Raw genomic sequence first — 15,819 nt, forward strand, 5'->3', positions numbered from 1 at the left:
TCCTTCTCCTTGACCAACATGGCCATTTTTCACTCCTTGGACACCAATCTTGAGACACCAAAAATAAACTTGCTCATCCTAGCTCTTGGGTCGGAGACCATAAAGGGAGCATACTTTGACAACTTAGTGAATTTGAGAGCATACTCCCTCACACTCATACTCCCTTGAAGGAGGTTGATGAACTATTAGATTTTGGCCTCCCTTATCTCCAATGGGAAGAAATAGTCTAGGAAGGTACCTTTGAACTCTTCCCATTCTATCGGCCCTATTTATTCATCCTTCTCAACAATTTATTATTCGTACCACACTCGAGCCACACCTTTAAGTTGACAGGCAACTAGCTCAGCCTTCTCTTTTGGTGTCACACCCATGATAGACACAATCCATCATACCTCATCAATAACTCTATAGGGTCCTCATCTAGTTTAGAACAATCGAACTCGAGCGGATTCATCTTTTAGAAATCCTGAATCCTAGAGGCCGGATTTTGCATTAAGGGAGGAGGAACACCTTAATGTCCTTAGTTGGCTACGACTTAAGTCAACAACATAATGATATTGCAAAACTCAGCATGGGTTACCCCATCCTCATGATGTGGGGCATAGGGAACCAAAGGAGCTTGGTCTCATCATCAACCCTTGCTCTTAGAGATGCTTTTCCATGAATCATTATCTAGAGAATACAAAATAGGTCGTTAGTTAAAGGAAATCTTAGGACACTCTAAGGCACGACATGAATTTGAAAGAAAGTGAAAACTTTTCTAAACATCCCATAGTCTCATATTCATAGTTATGGCGCACTTTACAACCATGAACAAAATCCTATTTGAAGTGGTATGTTCGACTTAGAGGACCATTCAAAACCTCAGGCTTTGATACTAAGTTTGTTACAACCCAAACCTAGGGCTTAGATGTGACATGGCGAATGAGGAACTCTAAAGTACCTCAAACAAACCTCTTAGAATTCTTTTAGCCTTTCATAGGTAATGACAATAAATAAATAAGTAAAAGTCTGAATAGTAAATTTTTAACTTACATATGTCCAACAATACCTCTAACTTTTAGATTTAACAGAGTTAAGATAAGTCCCTAGCTCACCCTCAATCATAATAGAAAGAAATGTCATAGTAAGTGTCTAAAGAGCTCAACATATTATAAGTTACAAAGATAAAGGAGTATTGTTTATGGAAAATGGAAACTCACCAAAAGTAGTGTTCAAATGAAATCTCAACTAGCCACGTGGAGGAAAACAAAGAGGAGCATCGGTCCCTACATGGTGATATCATGTAGGCAAAAGAGTATGTGTTATTACTTTGAATGTACTAAGTATGTAAGCATGCATGAACATTGAGGAAACATTAAAAAATTTATGTAATATGAAACATAATGCAATGCATGCATAATCAATCATATATATATATACTTTAAAACATTCATTTTATGGGAAAATAACAATAACCGACATTTAAGACCGTGTGAGCTATTACATAGAATCCAACATAACCCCCTACGTTATTTGGGGAGACTACTTGTCGGGTAGAACTCCTTCAACTTCATTCATTTCTTTAACTTTAACATTAAGGTCTTTCATAGATCCATTAGCCTAAGCCTACAAGGGCTCCTATGTTGGCACATAGTTAATGAGACAAAGGGTTTCTACTAGGATTCCCTTACCGAATCCCACCTCAATGACTCATTCGGTGCTAAGTCAATCCCACAAAATAGTTTAATACTTTAAAATATTCATAGAATATAGATTGAGAATTCAAAACATCATATTCGGTGGAATAGCTCATTAAAAGCTTTAGTGATTCAAATATGCAAGAATTGTCTTATAGCATAAAGAATCTATCATTCATAGCATTTCATCATTCTTTTATTTCATTAGACTCTCATTTGATCATACACATTGCTTTCATAAATATTTATTTGGAGTCAAAGTTTTCAAGTAAAACTTCATTGAAAATATAGTAAAACTAGATGGGTTTAAATCACTTCAACTTTCAAACATGTATGTAAATAAATTTATGCATAAATAATTTGAAATTCATTAATTAAAAATCACGTTTTAAACAGCCCACCATGAATTTCAAGAACCTTTAAAGAACTAAATAGGGAAAAATACTTGAAAACCATCAATTCTTACATATAAAATTATTTTGCATCAAAATAGACCAATAATCATTAGTTTAACCATAATTCATTTGATTAAGTAGAAATAAAAATTACTCATAAGAAAATCTTATTTGAAATTAAGAGATTTAGTTAAAAGATTTTTAGACTACATGGGTGAAAGAACACATGGATAAACACCCACATAACTTAGAGTAAAACTTAAAGAAAATAAATATAATTTATCATATAATCAAAATATTTTAGGTATGAGAGTGGGAGGAATACCCTCATTGAAGCCTTATATACCTAAAATTCGAAGCGTTACTCAGAATCGAAGAACTTAATAAACACTCTTGAATCCTAGTATACTATCCGGAGTATATGAATTACCAAAACAGTATTTCTATACTACTAAGAACTAAAACTATATTTTGAAAATGAGTAAAGGAGTGTATAGAGAAAAGAGTTGCTTGACAAAGCTTGATGAACAAAATGATGAAATAAGGTGGGTATTTATAGGTGTGAAGAAAGGACCTAACAATAATTAAAATAATTATAAATAAAAATCTAAAAATTTAATGGAAGATTGTGATGTCAAATAGATCTAGATCCTTTCATGGTTGGTGAGATGAACCTTCTTTTAACAGAATACCCTTTTTTGGAGCTGCGTTTGAAAAAGATAACTTCCTCATTAGGATTTAGTGTCTCATGTGAATTGTTTCTCTAGAAGGATACTTTCATTTCGTTCAAGAATCAACCAATTTGGAGCATCATACGGTGAGATATAATTTTTTTCTACAAATATTCCTTTTCATCACAACACCATGTCTTGCAACAATTAATTTATTTGACTTACTTAACCTCCAAAACATAAAATATGGTATTCACAAAAGTTGTAGGTAATGATGTTCTAGAAATTTGAATCACCTAATTTGGACCATCCTATTAAAATTTATGCCCAAAATATAGAAGTGACCAAGGAGATACGACAAGAGGAGGAGAGGCGGCGTGCTATTGGAGCTTTAAGTTACTTTGTTGACAATCGTGATGACGCATAGACTGCTGTGATACCATATGTTGCTGCACCAGGATCCACACCTATGGACCTTGATGCCACCATATAGACTTCGGCACTTAGGCGCCACAGGTTCTTTTCCTTCCCCCCCCCCCCCCCCATTTGTTTTTTATTTTTTATTGTATTGTATTGAGGAAAATGCAAATCTTTTCAAGTAGGGGTGGGGTGGTTATGAATGAATGCATGAGTATCTAGGTGAAGTATGAGTACCCTACACACTCGACTAAATCCTTGGGATTTTCTTTCCTGTGTTCTTTTTCCCTATTGGATCTTTTTAAGTTATGTTGAAACAGCATCTTTAGGATGTAAATGTGAAATAGGAGTAGGGATCTATGGCATGAGGGCTAGAAGGTTTTAAACAAAAATAAATAGATCCCTCCAAAATTTACTTAAACTGTTGTGACTGTTTCTTTGACATATTGACTATGTAGGATCTTTGTGTAAAATGATGTAAACCAATATGATAACACATAACTTAGACTAAAACATGAAACAAAGATTGATGATTGAAAATGAAACTTGTTGCTAAGGGTGTAAGGTATTTTTGTGTTCAGACTTTTTGTGCTAATCTAGAACTTGCCCCGTTGGTCATACTGTGATGATTGAATTATTGACTAGGAAAGGATCATAGGATATTTGTGACTTAGTCCACTTAGCCTTAAAATAACCAACCAAACATTGTTTGACCCTTTGAACCAAAAGATATAAACTTCTAAAAGATCTTTTGGATCAAATAAACACGTATTTCAAATATCTCTAATCCAAATTGTAATCCCTTTTTTTGGCCATGGTACCTCCTAATATAATGTGCACCTCAACTCATACCAAAATCCTAAGTTGAGGGTGGCTACTATGAGAGGAAATCGAGAAGAGAAGGGGTATGAGAAAAGAAAAATAAAAGAAAGAAAAGGTTTCAAAAAGTGATGTGTGAAAGTGAAGAAAAAGGTGGTTGGCTAAGATGAATAAATGGGTTAGAAAGAGTTAGCAAAGAGAAGTACAAAGCATAAGAAAAATATTGTAGAATAAACAAACAAAAGCCACTCCTAAGGCAAAATCAACAAGCGAAGAAAGAGAGTGAAACGAAGTATGGTTTGTAAAAGGTGGACTCAAGGTTGATGTAGTGTTTGAGGAGGGACAAAAATCACTAAAATCTAAATGTACCACACCTACCCCTGAGCCTACATTACAAGTCGCAAAAGTCCTATAGTGATCCTAGTTCAGCAGTTCAAGAGTTTAAGTATTGAAAATAAGGGCAAGACTATGGTTTTGTACATGAAAATCTGAATTTCTTTTGTGAGCGTGAGTGTTTTTCCACGTCCCTAAGTTTAAACAAAAATTTGCAAATTATGAGTTAAAAAGGGACTTCTTTTCAGTGAGGATACAAGTTGCATTGTCTAAATAGCTATGAAAATGGTGAATATTATTTTTGGCATGTTAATTTATCAGTTGGTGTTGAAGTGTCTAACATTGATCCACATAATTTAGTTTGATTTGAAATAATGATTGCAATAGTATCATGAATTAAAATTGGAAAGGGTCGGGAGTTAATAGCCTATGATTGTTGTACATTCTTAATCTTATTTTGTATTATGTCATTGTAGTATAGTAGTGTCTCTTGAGGACAAGCAACCATTTTAAGTTGAGGATGTTGATGTACCGTGGATTTACGGTACTTTTAACGCTTTAAAACTAAAGAATGTGCATGTCTTTTAAGCATTTGTTAGCATATTTGATGTTGGTTGTGCTTATTTTGCAAGAAACTAAGTCGGAGATTTGGTTGAGGAATCAAAGCACTGAAAGAAGGTATTTTTGGGGTTTATGGTCTCATCTTACGACTCTTCATTAGTTATACGAGTCGTAGGAATCAATCGTCAAAAGATAAGAGAAAAATAATAGTTGAATTGAAGACCACAAGTGAAGTGAACGACTCGTTCTCAGGTTTACGGGTCATCAAAAGTAGTTTTCAAAGCAGAAGTGAATGAATAAGGGAAAAGTGAAGAAAACGAGTAAGTTTTACGTCTCTTCTAAGTTCCTATGAGTCGTAGTACTCACTCGTAACTTTACAAGTGATGAAGAGAGGCCAGTATCTATGACCCCATTTGACAAACTTTCTTTAGTGTTACGAGCCATAGAGAATGGTCATGAAGAAGAAGAATCCTTAGTGCAAAGTGAAGGACTACGAGCTAGGTCTACGATCGTCTAAGTTGTTACGATGTGTAGAAGAGAGTCGTATACCCAAACAGACTTTTAGTTTCCTATGGTTTCCAAATCCATATTTATTTAGGAATGTTTGTTTATAAATACACTTCTTAGGTTTAGATTACTTTATGCACATTTTTAGTTTTGAAAATATAGCTTAAACTACTATTGAGCTTTTATTCTTGAATTTGAATTTTTGTTATCGATATTTTACGTTCGGATTTTATTGATCATTTTTGGCTTTTCATAATTCTCATTGTAAGTTTATGATATCTTTTAACCTGAATATTATTGATTGTGCACACGTAGTTATGAATAGCTAATTTCACAACTAGGGTTGTGGAACCATGAAGAATTAATGAGGTAGAACTTAATAAAATATAATTCTTCAATAGTGTGCATGCATGTATTATTTTTCCCTTCATTTTGATTGCTTTTAATAGTGGACACCGTTAGAACTCGCCTTATCCTTACTTGCCGGATCAAGGAGGTAATGGATGGAGAAAGGGATTAATCAACGAGATTTGGTGCTAATCATACTCATCTAATTAGCTTGAACGGATCAAGGGTTAGCTAAATTTGGGATCATTGGTAAGGGTTAGTAAAGCATACACTCGTAGATGGATCAAGTTGCATAGTAAAATTCACTTTTTTGCCGGATCAAGGACTTAGGTGAAATTAACTTACTGATTCTACATGTAATACACAAGAAAAGAATTACTAATAAAAAAGGTCTATTTAGTTAAGAATTCGTGGGGAACACATAAAATCCTAGTTTCACTTCTTATTGATTTAAACCACATTAAACCATACTTTCATTCGTTGATGTTTGCTATTTGATTTATTGATTAGTTTTATAAAATCCCTCCCCCCTCTTTTGTTTTCTCTTTTTACGAGAATAACTTGATTACTAAAATAAATAATAAATGATTGATCTAAAGTCTAAGTCATATTCCTTGTGGGATAGACTCTAACCTTCGTTAGGTTCTATATTTGATTAACAATCGCTTTATACTTCTTTAGGGTGGTGTAATTTGAGCGTATCACTCGTATTCGTCAGTCCTCAGCCAAACTATACTCAGACCCACAGAATCATCAAAACTTGTGTGCGACTTAGTTTTCCTGCAACATAAACAAAAACGTACATCATATCTACAAAAATATGCTTGCAACACACACTAATTCACTATTTTGAGCATTGAAAATATTGTAAATATGCAAAACATCATTCACATCAGAAAATTCCTCAAAACATTTCCTACGAGTTAGCAGGACAACCCGTGTTAAGGTCTATGACCCGTAGAAAGGTAGTCGTAGACCCAATAGTGCTATTTTTGAATGTCCAATTTTTTAACCAAGTTCCTACTAGTGAACTTCTACAGTCCATAGGAGTTCCTTTGGTCCATAGGAGTTCATACAGTCCATAGGAAGGCATCCGTAGACGATATAGTCCATTTTAATGAGGGATATTCTGGTCTCCTTCCTATCTTTTCCAAACTTAACTTAAGGCATTTTGGGACTAAATTTAATTCCTTTTCAGTACCCAACGGGGTTTTACACTCATTAAAACTTAGAAACTTTTGAGATCAAGAATTGGAAAGAAGGAGAAGGGCTAGGATTCAATAGTTTCAAGCCAAGTCTTCAATTTTCAACTATAAAATCGGCATTCCTGGTATGTAATGCTATCCTAACATTGGACTAAGTTCATCCTCGTACCCTACATCTTGATACATTTGAGTTAAGATTTGAATTGATTTTCAGTTCTGATAAAATGACTTCTTGAGTATCTATGAATCTCCTTATTGGATTCTAGTATGTATATTTTACTATACTTTGATGAGTTGAATGTTTGAGATTATGGATTCATGTTTTCATTCATATGAACCCTAGTTGAGTCTTGTATTTAAATTATTCTATACACTACTTTTAGTTAAAGAATGATGATCTTTAATATAAAATTAAGGAGGAGCTGACCATGAGTTGAGTATGAAGAAGTCTTTTGATGTCTATTTTCAAGCATGAGTATTAATACATTTAAAACCTCTAATTTGATAAAAGAGCTGAGAAGTTAGTGTATGCTTTCTAAATTCATTATTGAGCTGAGATATTACCTATCTTTAAGAGAAGAGATGAGATGAGAAAGATGAGTAAATTAATGTAAAGGTTTAATGAGACTAGATGAGATGTATTTTGAGTATTTCACTCACTTGACGTATATGAACATAATTAGTATTTTTGGAGAATTATTGAGCATCGACTTGGGTAAGAGTTTAGACAACTCAATCCCCCTAATATTCATAGCTAGCGTAGGATAGGATCATTCCATTCATCCGGGCGACTCCTAATAGTCCCAAAGGAGGAATTTTTATATGGATCTAGTGATGTGACATCCCTTATTCTGAAAAGATATTGGACAGTTGTGGCAACGATAGCATGTCATTATATCGTCACTATCTCATAAGTGATCATTGTCGGTTAGAGAAACTCCCTAAGAAGTGAAGTATTATATTTAGTATAGTTGCATTTACTTTTTCATATATTTTAAAGCATTGTTTTATTATAGTACATGTTTTATTGAGTTCAGCTATTTTCAGAGTTGAGTATCTAGAGTAAGTTTTCTTTCAACCATTTTACATGTATATTTCATGTACTGATGTCATTCAACCTGGATGGTTTTATGATACAGATACAGGTGTTAGAGATCATCAACAAGCACACTGTTGAGGATCTATCTTCTCTAGATTTTGATAAGACCTCTTCGCATTCAGAGGAGCTCCTTACTTATCAATTTTCTTTATTTACATTAGTTCTTTGAGGTAGATGTGGGCTTGTCTTGGCACCTTCTTAGTAGTTAGTAGAGGCTTCATACACTGAGTAGAGTCATTATGAGTCTTTCAAAGTCTTTTTAAACTCTAAATCTGATTTCAAAAACTCTTCTAGACAAATTTCCACATTCCAAAACTGATGGAATCGATGGAATTTCATTCTGAGACTTGAACCTTAAAATGACTCTGAAACTCAAAATTTGACAACTTAAGCCTTTATAACTCATTTCTTTAGCAAAACCTCAACTTTTCACAAGATTTTTGAAAACCAACTTTCAAACCCGATCTAAAATGACTCAGGGCAACTGACGGGAGGTGTAAAACGATAATTTTGTCAAAAATATCAAAAATGACCTTTAAGGTCATTATAGTTTTAACCTATTTCACCCTCCGAGTAACTTTTGAACAGGTCAATAACCCATTCATTTATTAATTAAACCCGTGTTAACCCTCCCAAATTCAGCTCAGCTAGTCCATTCATCACCTTTATTACGGGTAACGACAAATCAAATATATTACTCATTTTATTTCAATTTATGTGACACTCTTTTCTTTTTAAGCTATCCCAAAAAGAATGTTATTTTTTCTTTTTGGACAACTATTCAATGGCATGATCCCTTTTATCCTTATTTGATTGCATTCAACACTTTATTATGAAGAAAAAATAACAAGTACTAAATTGACTTTAGTAAAGATAATATGGTAAATATAAGCCTAGTTAAATAACGATGTCAAATCAATTGCGACGAATGGAGTAGTCTATTAGTTCATTCTGGGTTTCCAACTCTCTAAATTCTTTCAACTCAGCACCACATGTTTCTACATCATACATGTCGAAAGTGCGTCTATTCTTCATCTATATCTAACCATTTGTATTTTCCTTGGTTGTCTGTACTATGAACAAATTAAAAGGAAGCTCTTTAAGATTTTTCTTTCTAAATTGGAAAGGAAACTCCTCAAGCTTAAGAAACCATTATTATCAAGAACACCTTCTTGTTTAGCTTTCAAGATATGACTCAGTGCGTACCAAGCTGGCGACTAGACGGCTCCCCCTCTCATCTAAACCTTGTTCTTAGCTCTCACTCTAACTCCAATAATTCATTTGTCACTGATGCTCCAAAGTATATTTCTCTCTTCCTCTTTTTTAATTTTAACTCCTTTTGTCTAATTACCCTCCCTAGGTGTTTTCACCTTTTTGGTTTTCTTGGTGGCTAAAACCCACAATCTTAGGAGTTTGGAGGTGATCAAAGCAGGGACAAAGCTAGTAGCCCGCATGTGGTTTCTGTCGAACCCAATAGATTTTTCTCAAAAACTATATTTATGTTAATAAATTTATTTAAAATGTACATCTATTAACATTTGAACAATTATTATCCCTTATAATCGTCATTATAAAATTCAGGACCTATAAAATTAAAATTCTAATTTTGCCTCTAAGCTGAAGGTTGTTTACGATTTGAGCAGCCCCTTTCTTTCTTGTTGACTCTAACTCCTTTTATCTATATAGTTTATTAGTTTTTATTTAGCACCAAATTATAGGGTTTAATATTTTTTAATTTTTTTTGTCATGAAGGATGGATTATGAAGTAACAGAGCTAACATGGGAAAATGGACAGCTAACGATACATAGCTTAGGTCCTCCACGAGTGCCTAATAAGCGTTTACCGTCTTCTTCTCCAACTACATACCCGTGGGCTAATAAGCCACATGCTGGTGGCACACATGAATCCATAGTGAACCAAGCTACTACTAGCATCCCTCATCACCAGAAATCCCCCCTAGACGGGGGTGGAGATAGAGGGGATGATTTTGTGAGTTGGTTTGATGACTTCCTTCTTGACACTAGACAACTACGACTATAGATACTATGGCCGTATATGCGTTGGTGCCAACAAGTTCCACTAACACTTCAAACTCTCATCAACGAGTTCCTCCATCCACACACGTGTCAGGGATCTCTAGCAAGTGTGTAGTTAACTGCTCCATATGTGTTACATCATGCAATGATGTTGTCAACAGAACCGATGGAGAGATGGCATGTGCGGGAATCGAATCTGCCTATGAGGAAATATCAAAAGACGAGACTTATGTGAATAGAGTGGTTATGGTTGATCATTTTTTAGCCGAAGAGACACCATTGAAACGGGAGAGAGGAGTTTGGGTGCAGAAAAGCTAACCGCAACAGCTATGGGGTCGCCTGAGAACACCTCTAAGACCGTGAACGATCATTATTTCATCCCTCATAGCAGAGCTCAGGTAAATATATGATTTCCCATCATGCATTTTGCGCATACTTCTTTATAATACTTCCTCTGATTCCATGCAGCACAACAGAGGTTCTTTTGGGTAATTTCTTCTTTGATTTTCTTATTTCTATACATTTGGAAGGGATGGGATAGTGTGAATTGAACCCACACATACATGGAAGAATTTTACCACTATAATTAGACTATTAGGGTGTGTTTGGCACGTAAGAAAAAAAAAGTTATGAAAAATAAAAGACAATTTTTTTACTTTTTTCTAGTATTTGATAAGTAAGTAAAAAATATTGTTTCAAAATATTTATAGGGGAATGAGGGTGGGATGATCAAAGAGTGAGGGTTAGCTAAGAGGATTGGGATAACTTGGAATGCGACTTAATTATAGAACTTAATTGTTTTTCCATTGAGAAAATATATCATATTCGTTATTTTTGAGTATTTTGTTTTGTTTACCAATTAAAATGAAAAAATTTAAAAATATTTTCTACCAAACACAACCTTAGTTTTATGTTATTGTTTTGATATAACCATTTGTTATTTGAAGCCTACTTGTCCTATTAATTCAAATTTGTGTCGCGTAAGACCCAAAAAGTAAGGAAACTACTCTTTATCAGATATTCCTTTATTATCTAATTAACAAAAGAGAAATTTTATGTATTTCACCACTATCCATCGTGATAATTAATTAGGACAATTTTAAATATATACAATAAATTAATTAATTTACAATAAATATAGTCATGTTTATTTACATAAGCAATAGCCAAAATCATAGACAGCGCCTATATAATATACCTTGCTAAAAGTCATAGAAAGTATACATTGATTATACAATATAAATTACTTATACATAAACTATACACTAAATATATATTATGATACACTTTATACATCTATGTATACATGAATGTATACCGAATAAAATAAATATACATCGACTGACAATTATTTTAATAATTAAAATAACCGAATGGCCATATATTATAATTATCCCTAATTAATTAGCCTCATGGTCTAGAAGTTTATTTACTGTAGTTTGAAGTATACTAGTTTTTTTTTTTTGTAGTGATGGAATATTACTAACTTTAAGGTAGATATGTAAAATTGTGCATTAAAGTTTTTTGGTGTATTTTGCCAACTCATAGAGGGAGACAGGAGATGATGAGGATGAGAAAAAAGAGTCCAAAATTTCTTCATTTTCAACAAAAAGAGCAGTCTGAACGTATAAGATGTCACTCTCTCGAAAATAACTGTTTTCGATTAATAATTAATGATGTAAAAATTGTTTTCTGGCGTGACATCATTTATATGATAACAACAAAACTAATTCGAAATTTTTAATTGGACTATTGTTTTTTTCTTTTTACTAAAAAAGAAGAGACAAGATAAACCAACGGATGAAGACATTGCCGAAGTTAGTTCCAACATCGAGTAAGGTACTGGATTTAATAATTCATAATATTAAGAAATTAATTTTATAGTTTTTCTCTGTGTTTTACAGTTATTTGGGACTTCATGTCTCAAGAATATACTTATATATCTTTGTTGCTTCAATTTTTTCTTTACATGAAAAACACAGGCTAAAAGGTGGAAAAGCTTTGGGACCTTGGCTTAAATACAGAATATTTCTAGTCCATGACTTATTTCTCCACACCAGTTCATTAATTCTCAACCATTACTTTTTTTTCCTGATTAACGGATAAAAAAAAATCTAGTTTTGTTTATCAATGTAACTTTTAAAAAGAATTAAAGGGGGGTGTTTTGAAGAGGTATATTAATTTTGGTTTAAATAAATTATGAAAAAAATTTAGTGGAGGTGAAATTTTTATTTCATCCAATAAGAAAATGATACATTATAAATATTTTTTAAAAATAAAATATAAAAAGAAGGTTGTTAGTTTCAAGGTTTAGTTATCCAAAAAGGTGGATGAAAGGGCAATTTTAGACCAAAAAGATGAGTAAAAGGGTATTTTTGAGGAGATAAGTGTCAAAAACACATCGAAATTATCTCCTTTTTTTTAGTTTCATACCTAAACTATTGGAAGTGTGAGATAAGAGTTTTTTTAAAACTTTTATAAAAGAAATTTGATAAATAAAAATAAAACTAAAATTTGGGGGGGGGGAGGTATGGTGAGAAAAAGTGGTGGAGTGAGGTAAGAAAAATATTTTATAATTTATTTTATACTTAAATCTTAATTTTAACAAATTCTAATAATTTATTTAACGAAAAAGGGCCAAAATACCCCAGAACTATAGGAAAATGTTTTAAAATATCATTCATCCATCTTTAGGTCTAAAAATACCCTTCTACTCATTTATTTGGTCTAGAAATACTCTTTCATCAACTTTTTTGACTAACTTCAACTCTTGAAACTAACAACTCTCTTTTAATTTTTAGTTTTTAAAAGTATTTATCATGTGTCATTTTCTTATTGGATGAAATAAAAATCTCACCTCCACTAATTTTTTTCATAATTTATCTAAGCCAAAAACAATACACCTTTTCAATTAAGACCTTTTTTTTAAAATAAAAAATCTAATAGTTTTTTATTGCTATATCGTTTTCTTCTTATTTTTTTATAAAGTTTGTTTTGGAATATCATGAAAAGAAATATTATTTTGATTTGGATAAATTGTGAAAAAAAATATTTAAAAGAGTGTTTTTATTTGCTGTAGTTTTCTTTTAAAAAAAAATAGGTTTTTATGGTCATCAAGCTTGTATATTATTTTGATTTGGATAAATTACGAAAAGAAAAATTGAAAAATATATTTAAAAAATCATTTAGTTATACATATTGTTACAAGATAGTTTTACAATAACTATCTAAAAACTATCTTGTAATTGAAAAAAAAAAACTATTTATTTATTTTTAACTATCTTGTAATAACTAATTTAGTTTAAAATATTCTTTTCACTATCTTGTAATAACTAAAAGATAATTTAGTTCTACGTATAACTAAATTTTTTTTAGTTATTTTATTTATACTTATGGTAAAAAAATCAATATTATTAAACAGTAAAGAAAAAATCAAGCCAAGAACTAAAACAAATGTAATCTTTTATTCTGGTTAACAGATAAAAAAAAGTCTTAGTCTTGTTTATCAATGTAGCTTTTAAAAAATAATTAAAGGGGGGGAGGTCTTGAAGAGGTATATTATTAAATACTTTTAATTAAAAAATAAAAAAATTGAAAGAGGGTTGTTAGTTTCAAGGATTATAGTTAGCTAAAAAGGTGAATGGAAGGGTAATTTTAGACCAAAAAAATGAGTAAAAGGGTATTTTTAGACCAAAATATAGATGAAGAGTATTTTTAACCTTTTTCTATAGTTCAGGGTTTTTATGGGCCCTTTTCCATTTATTTAATTTTTGTTAAGATGAAATGTTTTGTTCATGTGGAGTATAATTTGACAATTTTCTTTAAATGAAAGAAAGAGTGTAGTACACACCATGATAAGAATGAAATAAAAGAGAGATGTGTGTTTCTCAAATTAATAAGTAATAGTTTAGGTATGAAACTCATACTCCAATAGTTTAGGTATGAAACTAAAAAAAAGATAATTTAGGTATGTTTTTAACATTTATCTCTGCAAATTACGGTTAACTTGTTTTTGCAGTCACATATTTTTCCTTATTCAATAATTAAATTGTTATAGTCTTGTTGTCTTTTTTGTTTGAGTAGACTGATAAGGCATCAATGCTGGATGAGGTGATAGAATATTTGAAGCAACTCCAAGCTCAAGTTACAGCCATGAGTGGGATGATTCATGTTAATATGCCGCCCCCTATGATGTTACCAAATATGGCATTGCAACAACAACAACAGCTTCAAATGTCAATGATGGGAAGGGCTAGACCTATGGATGTCAATGCCCTTAGCCGTCCCAACATAACAACAATGCCTTCGGTTCTACATGCCACCGCGCCATCTTTCAATATGCCTATGGCCTCCCCAGCTGGAGCCTCACCACCTTCGGTTGTCCCTGATCCTGTAGCTTCATTACTCGGAGCTGGTCAATCACAGGTAAAATCAAAACAAAAATAGTTCATCTTATAACTATTACATCTGTTAAGAGATGGAACTTGTGATTTTGAGGTACGTACGTCCTGCTTCTCTTACGTTATCATGACGAGGGCAAGAAATTTACCATAGTTTGTTCAAATAGTTTTGACTGCTATACCAAATTATGGATAAACATAACATCCTATTTTAGTTTAACTTGATATGGTATTTTAAAAACGAAAGATTTTTGAAATTTGTGGTCTAAAACAATATCTAGCTATTTGAGTGGCTATAAATCATTTAATTAAGGTTAAAAGGAGAATTTTAAAGTTAAGCTAGTTTTAATTATAGTAAGGTGACATTTTTATTGAAATAGACTAAAAAAGAAAGGAGTGCCACATAAAATGAGACGGTGGAGTACTACTATTTATACATAGTTAAAATTATATTTTATGTATATATAGTAGATGCCAAACATTTTTATCTAATTCGTGTGTTTACTTATTTAAGTTTTGAAGCCTTTACTAGAAGTTCTGATTCTGTCACTACCTACAATATAGGAGTAACATGATACTTCTATGGAAAATTATTTCCAATAGAACTTGATGTTATAATGAAATATTATCGTAGAAAGGTTTGACTATATATGTGTAGATGATCAGATTATTACGAAATTTTAAAAAAAAATCTCGGCTAAAATGGCCACCATTTTATTTATTTATTTATTTGGAAGACTTTCTGTTTAAGGAAGATTTTAACAGGTTCCGAAATTGGGAATTTTTGCAGCCCATGACCATGGATGCTTATAGCAGGATGGTGGCGTTGTACCAGTAATATCTACAGTCCACTGCAAATCTTGGCTTTAAAAATTGATGTATAGCAGTGTTCTAAAGTTTAAAAACTTTTTTCCTTGATCAATTTCTGTTGGAGAAGGAAGCACCACAACTAAAGTTTGATATGATAATAAATAATGAAAATAAATTGGACACGAGAATTTTACGTGGAAACCCCTCAAACAGATAGAAGGGAAAAATCACGGGGTAGAAGGATCTTACTATGATAATATGGGAGTACACTGCTCTCAAATACAATGAGAAAACAACAATTAACACTTCTCTCTTGTAAAAGGAACAACTCACTAAAGAGGACACTCAAGACTACAATATTTATCTTGGTGTATAACTCTCTTTGTGTTCTTACTCTTTTGGATTGTAATTTTTGCGAGGATGATCTAAATGAGGGAAAGAGGCCCTCTATTTATAGAAAACTAGAAATGCATAAAATTCGTGTATTGCACCTCCCTTTTTGACTACGCATTCAAAACGCGTTTTGTTCTTTTTTTTA

The 15,819-nt window shown here is 32.2% G+C and overlaps 1 protein-coding gene across 1 annotated transcript; it reads left to right on the forward strand.

The window, feature by feature from the left end:
• The first annotated feature begins 9,224 nt into the window (after positions 1-9,224).
• On the forward strand, positions 9,225-15,309 carry LOC129875755 (transcription factor UNE10-like). The gene is made up of 7 exons (XM_055951002.1): positions 9,225-9,334; positions 9,787-10,032; positions 10,337-10,469; positions 10,540-10,559; positions 11,850-11,910; positions 14,155-14,496; positions 15,262-15,309. Exons 1-7 carry the CDS (start codon positions 9,225-9,227, stop codon positions 15,307-15,309), a joined length of 960 nt encoding a protein of 319 aa, XP_055806977.1.
• The last annotated feature ends 510 nt before the right edge of the window (positions 15,310-15,819 follow it).

This window comes from Solanum dulcamara, chromosome 12, assembly GCF_947179165.1.
Source record: "Solanum dulcamara chromosome 12, daSolDulc1.2, whole genome shotgun sequence".
Classification (NCBI taxonomy): domain Eukaryota; kingdom Viridiplantae; phylum Streptophyta; class Magnoliopsida; order Solanales; family Solanaceae; genus Solanum; species Solanum dulcamara.